This window comes from Schistocerca gregaria, chromosome 1, assembly GCF_023897955.1.
Source record: "Schistocerca gregaria isolate iqSchGreg1 chromosome 1, iqSchGreg1.2, whole genome shotgun sequence".
In the NCBI taxonomy this organism is placed as follows: Eukaryota; Metazoa; Arthropoda; class Insecta; order Orthoptera; family Acrididae; genus Schistocerca; species Schistocerca gregaria.
In genome coordinates this window covers 502468773-502486339 of record NC_064920.1, presented here as the reverse complement: position 1 = coordinate 502486339, position 17567 = coordinate 502468773, and the positions used below count along the sequence as shown (strand labels likewise).

The 17567-nt window shown below is 39.3% G+C and overlaps 1 protein-coding gene across 1 annotated transcript in view; it reads right to left on the bottom strand.

Moving 5' to 3' along the window:
- The window catches only part of LOC126354168 (DDB1- and CUL4-associated factor 1-like), a 220311-nt gene that overhangs the window by 63800 nt on the left and 138944 nt on the right, over positions 1–17567 (bottom strand). Inside the window, exon 11 of the mRNA XM_050003600.1 lies at positions 1120–1253. Coding sequence (XP_049859557.1) covers positions 1120–1253 — 134 coding nt within the window. The remainder of the gene's footprint in view (positions 1–1119; positions 1254–17567) is intronic.

The window sequence follows — 17567 nt, the reverse complement described above, 5'->3', positions numbered from 1 at the left end:
CCTAAGGATTTCTACTAGCCCTCATCGTTTTACCTACTTGATCCTCTGCTGCCTTCACTATTTCATCTCTCTAAGCTACCCATTCTTCTTCTACTTTGTTCTTTCCTCCGTTTTTGTCAATTGTTTGCTAATGCTCTCTCTGAAACTCGCTACAACCTCTGGTTCTTTCAGTTTATCCAGGTCCCATCACCTTAAATTCCCACCTTTTTCCAGTTTCTTCGGCTTTAATCTACAGTCCATAATCACTAGATTGTGGTCAGAGTCCACATCTACCCCTGGAAATGTCTTATAATTTAAAACCTGGTTCCTAAATCTCTGTCTTACCATTGTATAATCTATCTAAAACCTTCCAGGGTCTACATGCCTCTTCCATATATATAATCTCCTTTCATGATTCTTAAACCAAATGTTAGCTATGATTACGTTTTTTTGCTTTTCCTGTTATTTAAAGCAACTTAATTGCTTTGCCTCAATCAGAATAACAAAGTTTTTGATCGCTGAGTATGGGCAGGGTGATGTTGCTGGTTCATGTCTATTTGCACACACAATACGTCTACCACAGCAACAGCTGAGCATTTCTGTTCCATATACATACACTCATTGCATATACATACACTCATTGCTCATTAACATGCTGTATTGGTTTGGAAGAAGATTAGATTTATCATCCCACCAACATTGAGGTTTTAGAGGTAGAGTATTGGATTTGCTTAGAAGAGTGGTAGGAGTCTTATTATGCTTATTATTACTTTTCTGTGCACCTTCATGACTAGTTTTAAAACATTCTGCCAAATAAAGTAACCAGTGCACAGAGAAATAATTCAAACAACAAAAAATGATCACTATTCTGTTACTGCCTGCAAGTGTTGACTGCAGCAAACTGTGGCAAAAGTGCCTGAAGTAGAGTGATATGGCAATCGTTAGCACAATACAACGTATGACAAGGTACACTCTCTGGTTGTTGCTATGGTAGCTGTCCTGTAAACACTCAGCTACCAATCACTTTGTTATTCTAAACCAGGTATTATACTCTGAAATAAGAGACAATTTTTAGGAAATGACAGTGTTAACCAATATCCAATATGGCTAATTATCAGTATATAATGGGAGGTTCATTACCGAACTAATTCTGATATAAGATGATGTGGTAACTGACATACTCTCTCCATGGCATCTTCACAATAGGCTAAGTAGTATAGACATATAGAAACTCCAGTTGCTGCGACACTGGGCCGAGGAACTTCTAACAAAGCCTGTAACAACATAAATCAATTAAGATATGCAAAAGTATGCTTGAGCACTCAATGTATAATGCAGATTTCAGGCTTTAACAGTATTTCTTGTGATACACAATATAAACAGCAAGCAGATGGAACATTTGGAAATTAGTAAAGTTAGTTTTCCGACAGTTTGAATCCTCTGAAATTAAACATTTTAATGAACACAGGACTATTGTTACACGATGGATTATAATATCTTGTCATCAACCTACTGCAATCCCTCAAAAATACTCTAACCCAAAGTTTCGCATCCCGCTCTAGTGCACTGACCTTCACTCCCACGTTGTGAATACCTTAATATTTAATTCTTCATATCAAATGCCATATCAGGAGACAAGAGCTCAGAAAAGAAAGAACTGATCTCAATATTTCTAGTGAAACATTAAACAAAAATTTCAAATTATTATGAGATAAAGGTGAAAATTTTCAACTAATCGCTATTTAATCTGCTGATAATGCATTTGAGCTATGTACATAATAATTATGGGTGCTGTGATCAATACGCGCTTTGTTCTATGACAACTGTCTTGCTGATTCCTTACTGACAACCACACTAAAGAAGTTTTTCAAGGCTAAAAGTTGTTATTTATTCACTATGATGTATTGCAAATTTCCTATTCCACCTTTACACTACACAGTGGTGTATCAGTACTGAAGACGTGAAACAAATGCAAGATGTAGATCCTAATGATGAGATAAATGGGACAATGACTTTCAAATGAAATTTCTGTAAATACGCTGTGGATATTTGTGTAAATTTTCTCTGGTTAGGATGTAATCAGCAAATGATAATCTATCCATTGTGACATAAATGCAGCTATTGGTAAATATGAAGGTAAGAAGAAATTCAGTCATAAATCTCTCTCAGCCACAACAGACTTATCCACATCATCTTAGGCTTAAGATATAATTACGTATCTAAATACTAACTCAATATGATGAAGTATACACCAAAATAGTAAAAACCAGTAGGAGGATGTAACTGATAACATCCATAATTTTGATAAAAAATAAAATATTAGAATGTCATACTTCAGTTTGGAAAGATGTGTTCGAAGTTGCCAGTAATATCACACACACACACACACACACACACACACACACACACACCTTCAAAGAGAGAAAAAGTGTGGCAGGGTGGTGGGGGTTGTGTTATGCACAATCTTTTCATTGCGACGGAGAGGATGGGGTACAGAGTGAGGAAGAAGTGGTGGTGAGAAAGGTTGTGAGGGGGTAAGGAAGTATAGGGAAGTGAGAGAAGGAGGGAAAGAGGACTCAGCAGCAGCGGTGAATTGTGTATTATTAAAAACAGCAAAAAATGATAGTGCAGTATGTTTTATAAAAGAGATAAAATGTAGAATAATAGGACATGAGAAAATTTGGAGCAGATGTGGACCACGACATGGTGGATGGACGAGGACAAGGCAATGAGTACGGGTATCACAGCAATGAAGAGTGTGAAGAGAAGATCCCCTTGGCAAGGATACTAAAGGAAGCCCAATGATTTGGCTTGCTATTTGACAGTTGTCATTAACATGAGTTAACAGTTCCTTACTTGTTACAAGCATACAGAATGCCACACAGTTACTGGAGCACCGTTGGTGGATTAAGTGACATGTTTCACATGTGGCTCTAATGTTCGTAGAACAACAATAACAATCAATTATTGATAAAATTATTTAATTGGATGGATAAAAAAATCTACTCACCAAGCGATGGCACAACACACACACAAGACTCTTGTAATTGGCAAGCTTTCGGAGCCAGTAGCTCCTTCTTCAGGCAAAAGGGTTGAAGCGGAGGGAAGAAGGGTGAGGGATAAGGACTGAAGAGGTCTAGGTAAAGTCACCCAGAGCCGAGTGTCAGCGGACACTTACGGTACGGGATAAGGAGGAAAGACAGATTGTTGGAGATTGCATTGGATGAGATTTGAAATTCTCAGAGCTTAAAGGTGGAAGACAGGTTAGTATGCCAGACAGAGATTACTACTAAAACATCATGTACAAGTTAATAAGCATGAGAAGCTAAGTGCATTGTACATAACAGAGGTGGGAGGGGGGGGGGGGGGTAAAAATAAATGGGAAAGACAATGAAAGATGTAGAAAACTAAAAGCAGAGTAGTTAGAGTGAAGAAAAGCTGAGATGGAAGAAATTAATGTAAATTAAAGCCCGGTAGGTGGTGAGAACAAAGGACATGTTGTAGTGCTAATTCCCACCTGCACGCATGTGGTGAAACAGGTGCCGAGCTCACGAATGTCATGTTGTAGAGCATACTCTGAAACAGGATATTGCGAGTTGCCAGTATTACCCTCTGCCTGCTTATGTCCATTCATCCTAATTGATAATCTGATAGTAGTCATGCCGGTGTAAAAGACTGAATCGTGTTTACATAATAGCTGGAATATGACGTGTTGTTTCACATGTAGATCTCCCTTTGATAGTATATGTTTTGCCAGTTACAGGACTGTTGTAGGTAGCGGTAGGAAGGTGCATAGGGCAAGTCTTGCAGTGGGGACGGTCACAGGGGTAGGAGACATGGGGTAGGAGACATTGGGTAGGGAGATGGGTGCAGAAGGAGAATAGGACCTGAAAAGAATATTACAGAGATTGGGAGGGTGACGGAAAGCTGTTCTAGGTATGGTGGTCAAAATTTCAGACAGAATGGATCTCATTTCAGGACATGATTTTAGGAAGTCATTGCCCTGTCAAAGTAGCTGATTAACACATTCCAGACCAGGATAATAGTGAGTTACCAAAGGTGTGCTCCAAAGCTGTTTTGTGGAGGGATAAGCAGTACCAGGATTGGATGTGATGACCCAGGAAATCTGGTTTTTAACTAGGCAGTGAAGGCTGAGGTGAGGTGAGAATGGTAGTGTATGGCTGTAAAGAGTCTGCATCTAAACAAATATGTTTGCCTCGAATGCCAAGGCTGAATGGGAGGGAATTTTTGATATGGAAAGGATGGCAACTGTCAAAACGTAAGTACTGTTGTTTGTTGGTCGGTTTAATGTGGACGGAATAGTGTAGCTGTCCTTTGGTGAGGACAAGATCAACAGCAAGGAAAGTGGAATGGGATTCGGAATAGGACAATGTGAAACTTCATTGGGAGAGGTATTCAGAGATTCCAGGAATTTTAGCACGTCAGCCTTACCATGAGTCTATATGGTAAAGATGTCATCAATGAATCTAAACCAAACCAGGGGCTGCAGGCTTATGGATCCCAGGAAAGCACCTCCCAAGTGACCCATCAAAAGATTGGTATAGGAAGGAGCCATCCTGGTTCCCATGACCGTACACATGATCAGTTTGTATGTCTGCCCCTCAAGTATGTATTCAGTTGATTAAGATGAGTAGGAAGGATGTCATAGATTTGGAATCAGGTGGGTTCTGACTGAGGAAATGTTCAGCAGCAGACAGACAATGTACGTGGTGGATGTTGGTGTAGAGGGAGGTGGCATCAATGGTGACAAACAAGGTGTGTGGTGGGAGTGGGACTGGCACGGATTTCAGACGATCTAGAAGATGGTTGGTATCTTTGACGTAGGAGGGAGATTATGTACTATGGGTTGTAGTTGTTGATCAACTAAGGCAGATATATGTTCGGTGGGTGCTTTGAAGCAGCAGACAAAGAGATCTACCAATGTAGTACTTGCTCGAAAGGAATCTGCTATTGATAATCTATGCCAGCTGTCTAACACCTCTACATACAGCATCTGTTATTAAATCCCATCCCTGTGATTCAAACTGACCCCCAGTCCCTCCTTAAAACCTCAGGCCCCTCACCAGGACTAACACCTCAATCCATAAAAGTTCCCACCCCATCCAAACCACTCACCCCCACCGTTTCTATTCTTCCTAAGTTTCACAAACCCAATCATCCTGGCCGTCCTATAGTTGCTGCCTTCAAAGCACCCACTGAAAGTATATCTGGCTTATTTGATCAACACCTGCAACCCATAGTACAAAAATCTCCACTCTTACATCAAAGATACTAACCTTTAACTAGATCGTCTGAAATCCGTTCCCGTCCCACTCCCACCGCACACCTTGCTTGTCGCCATTGATGCCACCTCCCTCTACACCAACGTCCCCCGTGTATATTGTTTATCTGCTGCTGAATATTTCCTCAGTCAGCGCCCACATGATTCCAAATCTATGACGTCCTTCCCACTCATCTCACTCAACTTTGTACTTACCAACAACTACTTCACCTTTGAGGGGCAGACATACAAACAGATCAGGGATATGGCCATGGGAACCAGGATGGCTCCTTCCTATGCCAACTTTTTCATATGTCGTTTGGAAGGGGCTTTCCTGAGATACATAGATCTTCAGCCCCTAGTTTTTTTTACCACATGGACTCACGATGAGGCTGACGTGCTAAAATTCATGGAATCTCTGAATACCATCTCCCAATTAAATTTCATATGGTCCTATCCTGAATCCGATGCCACTTTCCATGGTGTTGATCTCGTCCTCCCCAACGGGCAGCTACACACTTTCATCCACATTAAACCGACCAACAAACAACAGTACTTACATTTTGGTATTTGCCATCCTTTCCAGATCAAACGTTCCCTTCCACACAAACTTGTCATCCAAGGCAAACATATTTCTTCAGATGCAGACTCTTTACAGCAATGCACCAAACATTCTCACCTCAGCCTTCACTGCATGTAATTACACCACCAGCCTAGTTAAAAAGCAGATTTCCTGGGCCATCACATCCAATTCTGTTAGTGCTGATCTCTCCACAAAACAGCTTCAGAGCACACCTTTGGTAACTCACTATTATCCTGGTCTGGCATGTGTTAATCAGCAACTTTGACAGGGCAATTACTTCCTAAAATCATGCCCTGAAATGAGATCCACTCTGTCTGAAATTTTGACCATCACACCTAGAACAGCTTTCCGTCACCCTCACAATCTCCGCAATATTCTTGTTAGACCCTACGCTCCTTCTGCGCCAATCTCCCTACCTTATGGCTCCTACCCCTGTGACTGTCCCCGCTGCAAGACTTACCCTGTGCACCCTCCTACCACTACCTATAATAGCCCTGTACTTGCTATAATAGCCCTGTACTTGGCAAAGCATATACTATCAAAGGAAGAGCCACCTGTGAAACAACACGTCATATTCCAGCTATTATGTAAACACCATTCAGCCTTTTACATTGCCATGACTACCACCAAATTATCAATTAGGATGAATGGACATAGGCAGAGGGTAATACTGCTAACTCGCAATATCCTGTTCCGGAGTATGCTCTACAACATGACATTCGTGAGGTCGGCACCTGTTTCACCATATGCACCATCTGATTCTTCCTGCAGACACCAGTTTCTCAGAACTCTGCAGGTGAGAACTACTACTACAACATGTCCTTAGTTCTCGCGACCCACCTGGCTTTAATTTACATTAATTTCTTCTATCTCAGCTTTTCTTCACTCTAACTACTCTGTTTCACTCCATTTTAGTTTTCTACTCTTTCCCATCTACTTTTACCGCGCCCATCCCACCTCTGTTATGTACAATGCACTTAGCTTGTCACGCTTATTAACTTGTACATGATGTTTTAGTAGTAATCTCTGTCTGGCATACTAACCTGTCTTCCACCTTTAAGCTCTGAGGATTTCAAATCTCGTCCAATGCAATCTCCAACAATCAGTCTTTCCTTCTTATCCCATACGATAAGTCTCCCATGACCCACGGTTTTGGGTGACTTTCCCAAAATCTACCCTTTTCCTAGACCTCTCCAGTCCTTTTTCTTCACCGTTATTCCTTCCCCTTCAACCCTTTTACCAGAAGAAGAAGCCACTGGCTCCAAAAGCTTGCCAATTGCAACATTCTTTTATGTGTGTGTTCTGTCACTGTCTAATGCTGATATGATAGGAAATGTTCGTGAGAGAACTACATTAATTGGTTGGTGGGTAATGTGACTGGTCTTGGATCTAAGTCGCACTACTGGGTGAAATGGTGAATATTCACCAATGGCTAATTACCAGTGGCATCACATTTGGAATGGTAGCAGGACAAATTAAATTAATTAAGTTTATGCTCTTGCTGTAATAATGCTGTCTATCTATAAAGGCTCTGTCAATGTTGTTGTCACATATGAGTAATTTCTGATTTATATTGCAATCAAGTCTCCAAGAATGCCCAAGTTAGCACTGGATGAAACTGTTTAAATTACAGGTAGAAAACAATGCTTGCTGTGTGTGTTTTTAAGGGTTGGCAATCATAAAAAGAATAATGTGAGTTATCTAAGGGTGAGTATATGAAAAGTTTATCTGTGTGGTCGGTTGTTACAGCAACTTGGATGGAATTGAAACACTAGAAAATTATGAAACTGCAGAAAAGAAGAAGAAATGGCAAGAATGGGAGAGCAAGGCACAACATTACGTAATGAGAACAATAAATGAAAAGGTAAAGCCACAAATAATGTGTTGTGAAACTTCCAAAGCTATGTACACTACTGGCCATTAAAATTGCTACACCAAGAAGAAATGCAGATGAGAAATGGGCATTCATTGGACAAATATATTATACAAGAAATGACATGTGATTACATTTTCACACAATTTGGGTGCATAGATCCTGAGAAATCAGTACTCTGAACAACCACCTCTGGCCATAATAATGGCCTTGCTCCACCTTGGCATTGAGTCAAACAGATCTTGGATGGTGTGTACAGGTACAGCTGGCCATGCAGCTTCAACACAATACCAGAGTTCATCATGAGCAGTGACTGGCGTAATGTGATGAGCCAGTTGCTCGGCCACCATTGACCAGACATTTTCAATTTGTGAGAGATCTGGAGAATGTGCTAGCCAGGGCAGCAGTCGAACTTTTCTGTATCCAGAAAGGCCTGTACAGGACCTGCAACATACGGTCATGCATTATCCTGTGAAACGTAGGGTTTCGCAGGGATCGAATGAAGGGCAGAGCCACAGGTCGTAACACATCTGAAATGTAACATCTACTGTTCAATGTGACGTCAAAGAACAAGAGGTGACCGAGACGTGTAACCAATGGCACCCCATACCATCACACCGGGTGATACGCCAGTACGGCTATGACGAATACACGCTTCCAATGTGCTTCACCGCGATGTCGCCAAACATGGATGCAACCATCATGATGCTGTAAACAGAACCTGTATTGATCCGAAAAAGACATTTTGCCATTCGTGCACCCAGGTTTGTCGTTGAGTACACCATCACAGGCGCTCCTGTCTGTGATGCAGCGTCAAGGGTAACCACAGCCATGGTCTCCGAGCTGATAGTCCCTGCTGCTGCAAACATCATCCAACTGTTCGTGCAGATGGTTGTTGCCATGCAAACGTCCCCATCTGTTGACTCAGGTAATGAGACATGGCTGCACGATCCGTTACAGCCATGTGGATAAGATGCCTATCATCTCGACTGCTAGTGATACGAGGCCGTTGGGATCCAGTATGTGTTCCGTATTACCCTCCTGAACCCACTGATTCCATATTCTGCTAACAGACATTGGATCTCAACCAACGTGAGCAGCAATGTGATACGATAAACCACAATTGCGATAGGCTACAATCCGACCTTTATCAAAGTCGGAAACGTGATGGTACGCATTTCTGCTCCTTACACAAGGCATCACAACAATGCTTCACCAGGCAACACCGATCAACTGCTGTTTGTGTATGAGAAATCGGTTGGAAACTTTCCTCATTTCAGCACGTTGTAGGTGTCGCCACTGGCACCAACCTTGTGTCAATGCTCCGAAAAGCTAATCATTTGCATATCACAGCATCTTCTTCCTGTCTGTAGCAAGTCATCTTTATGGTGTAGCAATTTTAATGGTCAGTAGTGTATGATAAACTTAACATAATTTACAAAACATATGCTTCTCAAAGAACTCAAGAATTTCATACTTCAAAGTATGACAAAACTAGAGACACAACCAGTAATACAAGTGCATTGTAGAATACTGCATATGAACTGAACCGTCTCCAGCCAGAAAAGATGATAGATACTATGATCATACCCAAATTACTGTCTATTTTGCCAGATGAATTCAAACCCTTTTACTCCAGCATAGGACTCATCACTCATTGGTGAGACAAATACCGAAAATCTAATTGCAAGGCTCGAGGAGAAGAGGAATGACTGAAAAGTAATAATACAGAAGAAAGTAGTGGCTTTGATGTTTGTTTCAACAAAAAATAAAACAGAAGATCTAATTTGTAACAACTGTGGTGGACATGGGCATTTTATAAGAGAATTCTAGAGGCCTAAGAATAAAGAAATTTGTTAACATCGAGTATAGATTTAAGTGTCAGGAAGTCATTTCTGAAAGTATTTGTATGGAGTGTAGCCATGTATGGAAGTGAAACATGGACGATAAATAGTTTGGACAAGAAGAGAATAGAAGCTTTCGAAATGTGGTGCTACAGAAGAATGCTGAAGATTAGATGGGTAGATCACATAACTAATGAGGAAGTATTGAATAGGATTGGGGAGAAGAGAAGTTTGTGGCACAACTTGACCAGAAGAAGGGATCGGTTGGTAGGACATGTTCTGAGGCATCAGGGGATCACCAATTTGGTATTGGAGGGCAGCGTGGAGGGTAAAAATCGTAGAGGGAGATTAAGAGATGAATACACTAAGCAGATTAAGAAGGATGTAGGTTGCAGTAGGTACTGGGAGATGAAGCTTGCAAAGGATAGAGTAGCATGGAGAGCTGCATCAAACCAGTCTCAGGACTAAAGACTGCAACAAGAACAACAACAACAACAAGAATAAAGAACACTGTTGTATAAGCATGAAAAATAATCACAAAGAAGAAGAGCGCTATTTTAAAAATAAAAATCAAATTCAAGAACCAAAATTGAGATCTTCCAAACTCTGTCATCACTGCAAAAGGACAAATCACAAATAATGAAACTGACATTCCAGCCTGAGATGCTGTTAGCATGCATGAGGTGAGCTTGCTTGCATGTATGAATGGTGTGTTTTTCTCTTTTGCTGATAAAGGCTGTGACCAAAAACTTTTCTTTTAATTGTGCATGTCTGCAACTTTGTGTGTCTTCTTTACAGCAAGTAGCAATGTGTCTTTTCTTGCATTGTTTATATTCCTACCTGGAGTTTCCATTGTTTGAAAGAATAAAATTGTTATGTTAAGAATGAAGACAACACAAAAATGTCATTTTTCACTTTTTAAGGCATTAATGAAGATTTAGTCACTCAAGGAAACAAGATATCAAAGACACTGCATTTATTGCACATAACAAAGAAAGGATTGCACAAGAAGCCAATTACGAGGAAGATATGGTAATGGGTGTGACAGTACATGTTCAGGACATCTGTCTAATGAAGTGTACAAGCTAACATAATTTGAAAGACTATGGTAAAGTAGTGAAAGTAGTTAAATGAGCTGGGTTAGTGAAAATAATAGCAGCAGGCAACTTTGTAGGTGATAAATGTATGTTCTCAAAATGTTATGTATGTTCCTCAACTGAGTAAAAATCTGATGCCTGTGAATGCTATCACTAAAAATGATTGTACAGTTGTGTTTGCTAAACATTCTGTTCAAATCTATAAAAATAAAATACTTGTTTTGAAAGGACACAAAACAAGAAATGGATTATGTGAGTGGAGATTAAATCAGAAAGGCAATCACTACTGACACAAGAAGAAAAACTAGAATAGCATAAGAAGCTAGTTCATACAGGCGTAAGCTGTATATTAAAGATCATGAGAATGTGCGATGGAGTGCCTAATAGTTTATGCTCAGCAAACAAATTGTGTGAAGCTTGTGTGAGAGCTAAGCTAACAAGGAAGTCTTTTCCTAGTGTCAGAGAAAGAGTAACAAGACAACTTTACATGATACACACTGACATCTGTGGGGAAATAGGACCCCCAACATTTAATGGATACAGATACTGCATGACAGTATTAGATGATTTCATTGACTTTCATGTAACCTATTTGTTAAGATACAAGTCAAAGGTTACAAGATTTATAAGAAAATGTGTATAAGAAAATGAAAATCAGTTTGTTCCAAAATTGTCAAAAAATAAGATGTGAAAAAGGTGATGCATACACCAGCCATGTGTTAAAGAATTGATGCGAAGCAAAAGGAATTGTGCCAGACTATAGTATTCCTTATAGTCCTCGACTCAAGTGGCACACCTGCTGAAAAGTGATTTGGAAAAAGGCCAGATCTGTCAAGACTTCAAATTTTTGAATCAAAAGTTTGTGACGAAAATCTAGGCTACTTGAAGAAACTAGATGAAAGAAGGATACATTTTTGTTGGTTAGACTCCAACTGACTACAAATTGTTTGATGCAAAAAGAAGATATATTTTTGTGCCAAGAGATGCCGAGTTTGAACAGTGTGTGACAAAAGAAACTTCATGGAAAAACCTTGTTATTGGTGAACTACAAAACGACACTAACAATGAAGTAAATGAAATTCAAGACAAAGAAAATGAATGGGAAAAAATCAAGAAGAAAGAGCATGCTAATATGACACAAGAAATTACAATCTTACAGATAGAATCAATCTGAAGAAACCTTTAAAATATGATTCCGAAACAGCATTACTTACAAATGAAGAAAGTATTAATGGCCCAAGTAAAGAAAAATTGGCTACAATCTGAAGAAACCTTTAAAATATGATTCCGAAACAGCATTACTTACAAATGAAGAAAGTATTAATGGCTCAAGTAAAGAAAATTGGCTAAATGCAATAAAAGCAGAAAAGAAATCTCTTGAGCAAAATGCAACATGGAAGTTGGTTAATCCAGAGGAGGCAAAAGGGAAAGATCTTAATAAGCAAATGGATCTTAACAGTCAAAGTTTGTCAGCAACAAAAGGGTATCAATTTCAAGCATTATTCAGCCCAGTAGTTGATGTATGTTGATTAAGACTGGTGTTTCCTCTGGCAGCAGAGAAAAATTTCCATATCAGAGCATTTATGTCAGAAAAAATGGTTCCTTATGGCAAAGTGAATGAAGAGATTTTGATGAAGATACCTCAATAATGCAAATGAGCTGGAAAATTTGTGTTTCGAAGAAAGCTCTGTATGGACTTAAACCAGCTCCACCTAGATGTAATAAGACTCTGACAGTTTTCCTAAAACCAGAAGGACTAATTCAGCTGAAGTCAGATTTGTGCATATTTAAAGATGAAACTGAAGAAATGTACATAGCTATTCATGTTAATGATGGAAACATAATAGGAAAAGACTTGGAGAGAATTACAAATATACTGAAGAAATCTAGAACAATCAGAGGACCCTTAGTTAAGGTATTTACCTAAATGTAAAAAGAACTCTAAGGTATCTACAAAAATCCCAAGAAATATGGCTTTTCCATAAGAAAGAAAGATGAAGGAGAATACACTATTCACCCAAATGTCTATTCTAATGATGATTATTCACGTGATTTAAGAGGTAGGAATAGAACATGTGCATACATTGTTATTCATAATAGTGATCCCATAAGCTGATATTCCAAGAAGCAAAGTGTGAAATCAATTTCATCAACTGAAGCAGAATACATTGCAGCAGCAGAATGCATCCAAGAAATAAAACACATCAAGACAACTACAATAGTTATCCAGAAGATAAGGGAACACCATTCTTCATGTAGATAAAATGCTATCCAGGTGATCAAATCAGGACAGTTAGGTGAAGCAAACATATAGATGTGAAATTTCACTATGTTAGTGAACAGGTCAGATGCTTGGAATAAAATATTATAGTACAGAACAATAATTAGCAGACATACTGACAAAAGCACTGCAAATATCAAAATTTGAGAAATTTAGAAATGCTATTGGGAAAGAATTGCCATAACTTATTTGTTTTAGAAAAATATTAAATGGCAACTATTTATTGCATGAGTAACTGAAATTGTGAAACTTATGATTTACATTTATTAAAAACATACGTTGTATTTTATAGGGGGATGTTGAAAGTGTTTGAAGGACAAGCATTTTTAAGGGCTGGCAATCATAAAAAGGACAATGTGAGTTACTTAAGGGTTTATACATGAAACAAATACCTGTGTGGTCAGTTGTTATAGCAATGTCGTAACTTGTGTAGTTTCTAATCTGTGCTGTGTGTGTGTCATTACATTTCCAATAAAGTGAACACAAAAGAATATTAATCTCAACAGCAATAAGTGTGAATGCTGTCAAGATGGAAGCTACTACTGGAAACTACTGTTGCCAATGGATCTGATTTGAACAGAAGTTTTGAGGAGCCAGACAAATGGAGAACAACGTTTACGAATGTAGCTTGTTGGGTTGAGAAGGGTTAGGTGAAGCAAATTTAGGGTTCTGGGGAGTAAGAACATTCTTGCTAAGGGTCCAAGACAATAACAATGTTATCAATGAATCTGAACCAGGTGTGTTTTAATATATCAGATGAATAGAAATGATTCATCTATACTTTCATAATAATAACGGAGTGACTGAGAGTCAAGCAGAAAATGGGGCAATTTTGTCATGCATATTTGGTTGCGCACTTAGGGAGCTGTGGCAGCAACTTTGCATTTCGGTTCAAGACACATTCACATACTGGCCGTTAATGTGCAGTATTGGGTCCACTGAACAGGGTGGTAATAATTTTATTATTTTTCTGCATGTTTTCACTAGTTTAGGGCAACCAGTTAACAAAAACTAATCATAATTGTTACATTAATGGCCACAAGTGTCATCTGCAACTGGTTGAGGCAACTGGCACCTGAGGTAGCAAAGAGATTTGAAAATCACGAATAGAACAAAAGACATGAGAAAGCATGTCCTATGGTTAGTAGTTGTTATGATAGCTGCCTTGTAACTATCACTTTGTTATTCTGAGCAAAGAATAAGTACTCTATAAACAGGATCGAACAGAAGGATAATTTGTTCGTAGATTTAGCCTTCAAAAGAAAGGCAACTTTATGTCAGAATATTTTTGGTCAAGGAGTTTAAGAAAGAGGTGGTGGCTTTGAGGTTGGCATGACACTAGAAAAACACTGTGTTCCATGGCACCAAAGTCACAGGCATGGGACTGTTTACGTACAATGATGTAGCATCTGCAGTGATAAGTAAGGAGTTTAACAGTAATGTCACAAGAATTCTGGAAAATTAGAAGAGGAAATGACTATTGTTGTGGATATTGGAAAAGGACAAACAGATTGGGATGCGGTCAACAAAAGCAGGAGACATTTCTGCACGAGCACTGGAATCAACTAAAGCTGAGGAATGAATAAGACCCTAAGAGTTGGATCTGTAGAGCTTTCAGAGTACGTGAAAGGTTTTTGGGTCCTGTCATTTTGAGGTGGAGGAGAAAGTCAAATAACAGGGTTCCAGAGTGAAAGTAAACATTCTGACAAATCTCTGAGATCACAATGGACCCGTTTCCAAAACTTTTGTTGTTTATAAACAATTATGGACAATGACTTGTTTAAAAAATGTTTACAGGAAAATACCTACTACGGACTAAGAAGAAAAAGTAAATATACAGTGATGAGCCAAAACATTATCAGCACCTGCTTAAAAGCTTGTGTGTGCATCTTTGGAACAAAATACACTACTGATTCTGCATATCAGGGATATGACACTTTGTTGGTAGGTTTTTGTAGATTAGATATCTAGATGGTGGCATTAGATGTCTAAGCACAGGTCATGTAATTCATGTAAATAATGATCCACTGATTTGCATGTGCGGCAATGGCGATGGCACCTGATAGCAATGCAGATGGGTTTCACACGATTTACATTTGGTAAATTTGATCCCTGAGACATCAGGGTGTGTTCACTATAGTTTTCCTCAAACCACTGTAGCACAGTTCTGTCTCTGAGACTTGGACAGAAGAAATCAATGTCAGGGACAACATCAAGCATGTCGGGATGCAGGTGGTTTGCAGCTATCAGCATGTCTTCGATTATTATCACAGGTCCTTTGCAAGCACAGGAGAAAGTATCCCGTAGGATAACACTGCTCCCACTAGCCTGCATCTGTGGCACGCTGCACATTTCGAACCAGCTTTCATCTCGATGATGGTGTTAGTGGAGACAACCGTCGACCTAGTGTAGCACAAATGTTTCCACTGATCAAGAGTTGAATCCTGATGGTCCCATGGCTACTACAATTTTAAATCAACATGTGAACACGTAGTGGTGGTGGCCTGCTGCGGAGCTCCATGTTCAACAATGTATGATGAACAGTGTACTCCTAAACACTTGTGCCACAGAGCACCATATAGCACGTAGACATCCAATTGACTTTGCCACTTGTGAGATACTCATTCACAGGCTCTGCGTAATAATAATCTGCCCTTTGTCAAAGTTGCTTATCTCTATAGATTTTCCAATTTGTATCTTTGCAAGGATAATCCCTCATCCATGGCTGCTCCGCTTACATAATTTTGTTGTGTAACATGCCCGCACACAGAAGTTGCGTATCATTTATGTCATTAAGCAAAGTAGTGTGCACCACCACATTCGTGCCTCTTCAACCAAATGTCTAGTGGATTAATTTCAGACGACCAGGCAGGCAAATTCATTGGTCTTTTTCCTCTTTTTCCACCTGCCTTAGTAAAAGCATACAAATATTGGGGTACATGCAAGCCGAAGAGCAGTATGGTTCAATCATGCAGGAACCAAAAGGTGCAGGAAACAGTTAAGAGCACATCTGACAATAGTGCAAGGCAACATGTATCTCAACGAGATCAAGTACACTGGTCTATTCAGTAGTAGGGGCACAATATCTCTGACAACAATACCATAGCACTTGCCCACAAGTGGTGTGTGAGAAAAACAATGAGTTTGATCTTTTTATCTGCCAGTTTTTTTCTTTCTTTCTCTTTTTTTTCCAAACAAGATTATTGTACCCTTCAAAGCAGCTATACACTGGTAGAGTAGTTGTTACCAGCCTTGGTAGTAATCCTGAAAGGCTTTAACTGGAAGGACCTTTAATATGTTGGTCACATTCTATCAAAAGTTCTTCAGAGTCCCAAATGACATCAATTTAATATATTTTTCAGTTTCAGAAAAATAAAAAAGTCACAAAGACTCAGATCATACGAATAGAGGGCTGTAGAACAACAAGAATCTTTTTCAGGTAAAAAATTCAGTGATGTAAGTGGCCATGTGACATGGGGCATTATGATGCAGCATCTCCTTGTCTGCAATGTCTGGTCTCACTATATTCACCCTTTTCATAAGCCTTTAAGGATGTCTCTGTAAAACACTTGATTGACTGTTTGTCTTGAAGGAACAAATTCTTTATGGGCAATAACACAACAGTCGAAAAAGAAAATGAGCAGTGTCTTGAGCTTTGATTTGCTCATTTGATCTTCTTCTGGTCTAGGAGATGTCTCAGAGTGCCACTCCTCACTCTGTCGCTTTGTCTCAGGATCGGACATAAAAATCCAGAATTCATCACCAGTGATCACCTGACCCAACTGCTTGTGGTCACTGGCAATCCTCTCAAGAAGATAAAAACACATGTTTCTTCAATTGTCCTTCAGTTCAGTTGTGAGGATTCTCAGCACCATTTTGGCACAAGCATTTCACATGTGCAAAACTTTGTCTAAAATTTAACATATGGTAAACATGTACGTATAACTGGTCAGATATCATCCTTAATGTTAAACACTGATCTGATCTCACAAGAGCATTCACATGTTTTATGTTTTCATCGGTTTTTGAAGTTGAAGGTCTCCCTGTGCAAGTTTAATCTTCAATGTGTTCTTAGCCATCCAAAAATGATTTGTGGCACGGAAAAAACTGTGCTCTTGATGAGAAATGTTTCCCATACCCTGTTTCAACTTCTGAAAGGTCCCACTCATGGATTTCCCAACTTTAACACAAAACTTGATGGTATAACATTGCTAAATTCTGTTGCTCCATTTTCAAAATGCACAACAAGAGCACAACTTCACTCATTGCACTCTCAAAAATCATGTTATGGCTGTACGGAGCTGAAACTCTGACTGAGCATCTGAAGGAGATGAACATACTGGTCTACATAAGTAGATCATAGCAACACCAGATCGCTAGCAGTGTTGTCAGCTGCATTATTTTTCTCACACACCTTGCATGCGAGTGTTACATGAGTTTATGTTGTGATCTCGACCAATAGTGGCTTTATCAGTGACTACAACTGTTGAAAATGACGTCAGTATGGTAGTGTTTTTTCAGAGGAACATGACTGCGCAGATATCAGCCTTGTCTTGTCTCTCTACCCTTTACACAAAAAATATGCTGCATAAAAACATGATTTGTATGTATTTCTTGGATCAGTTCTGT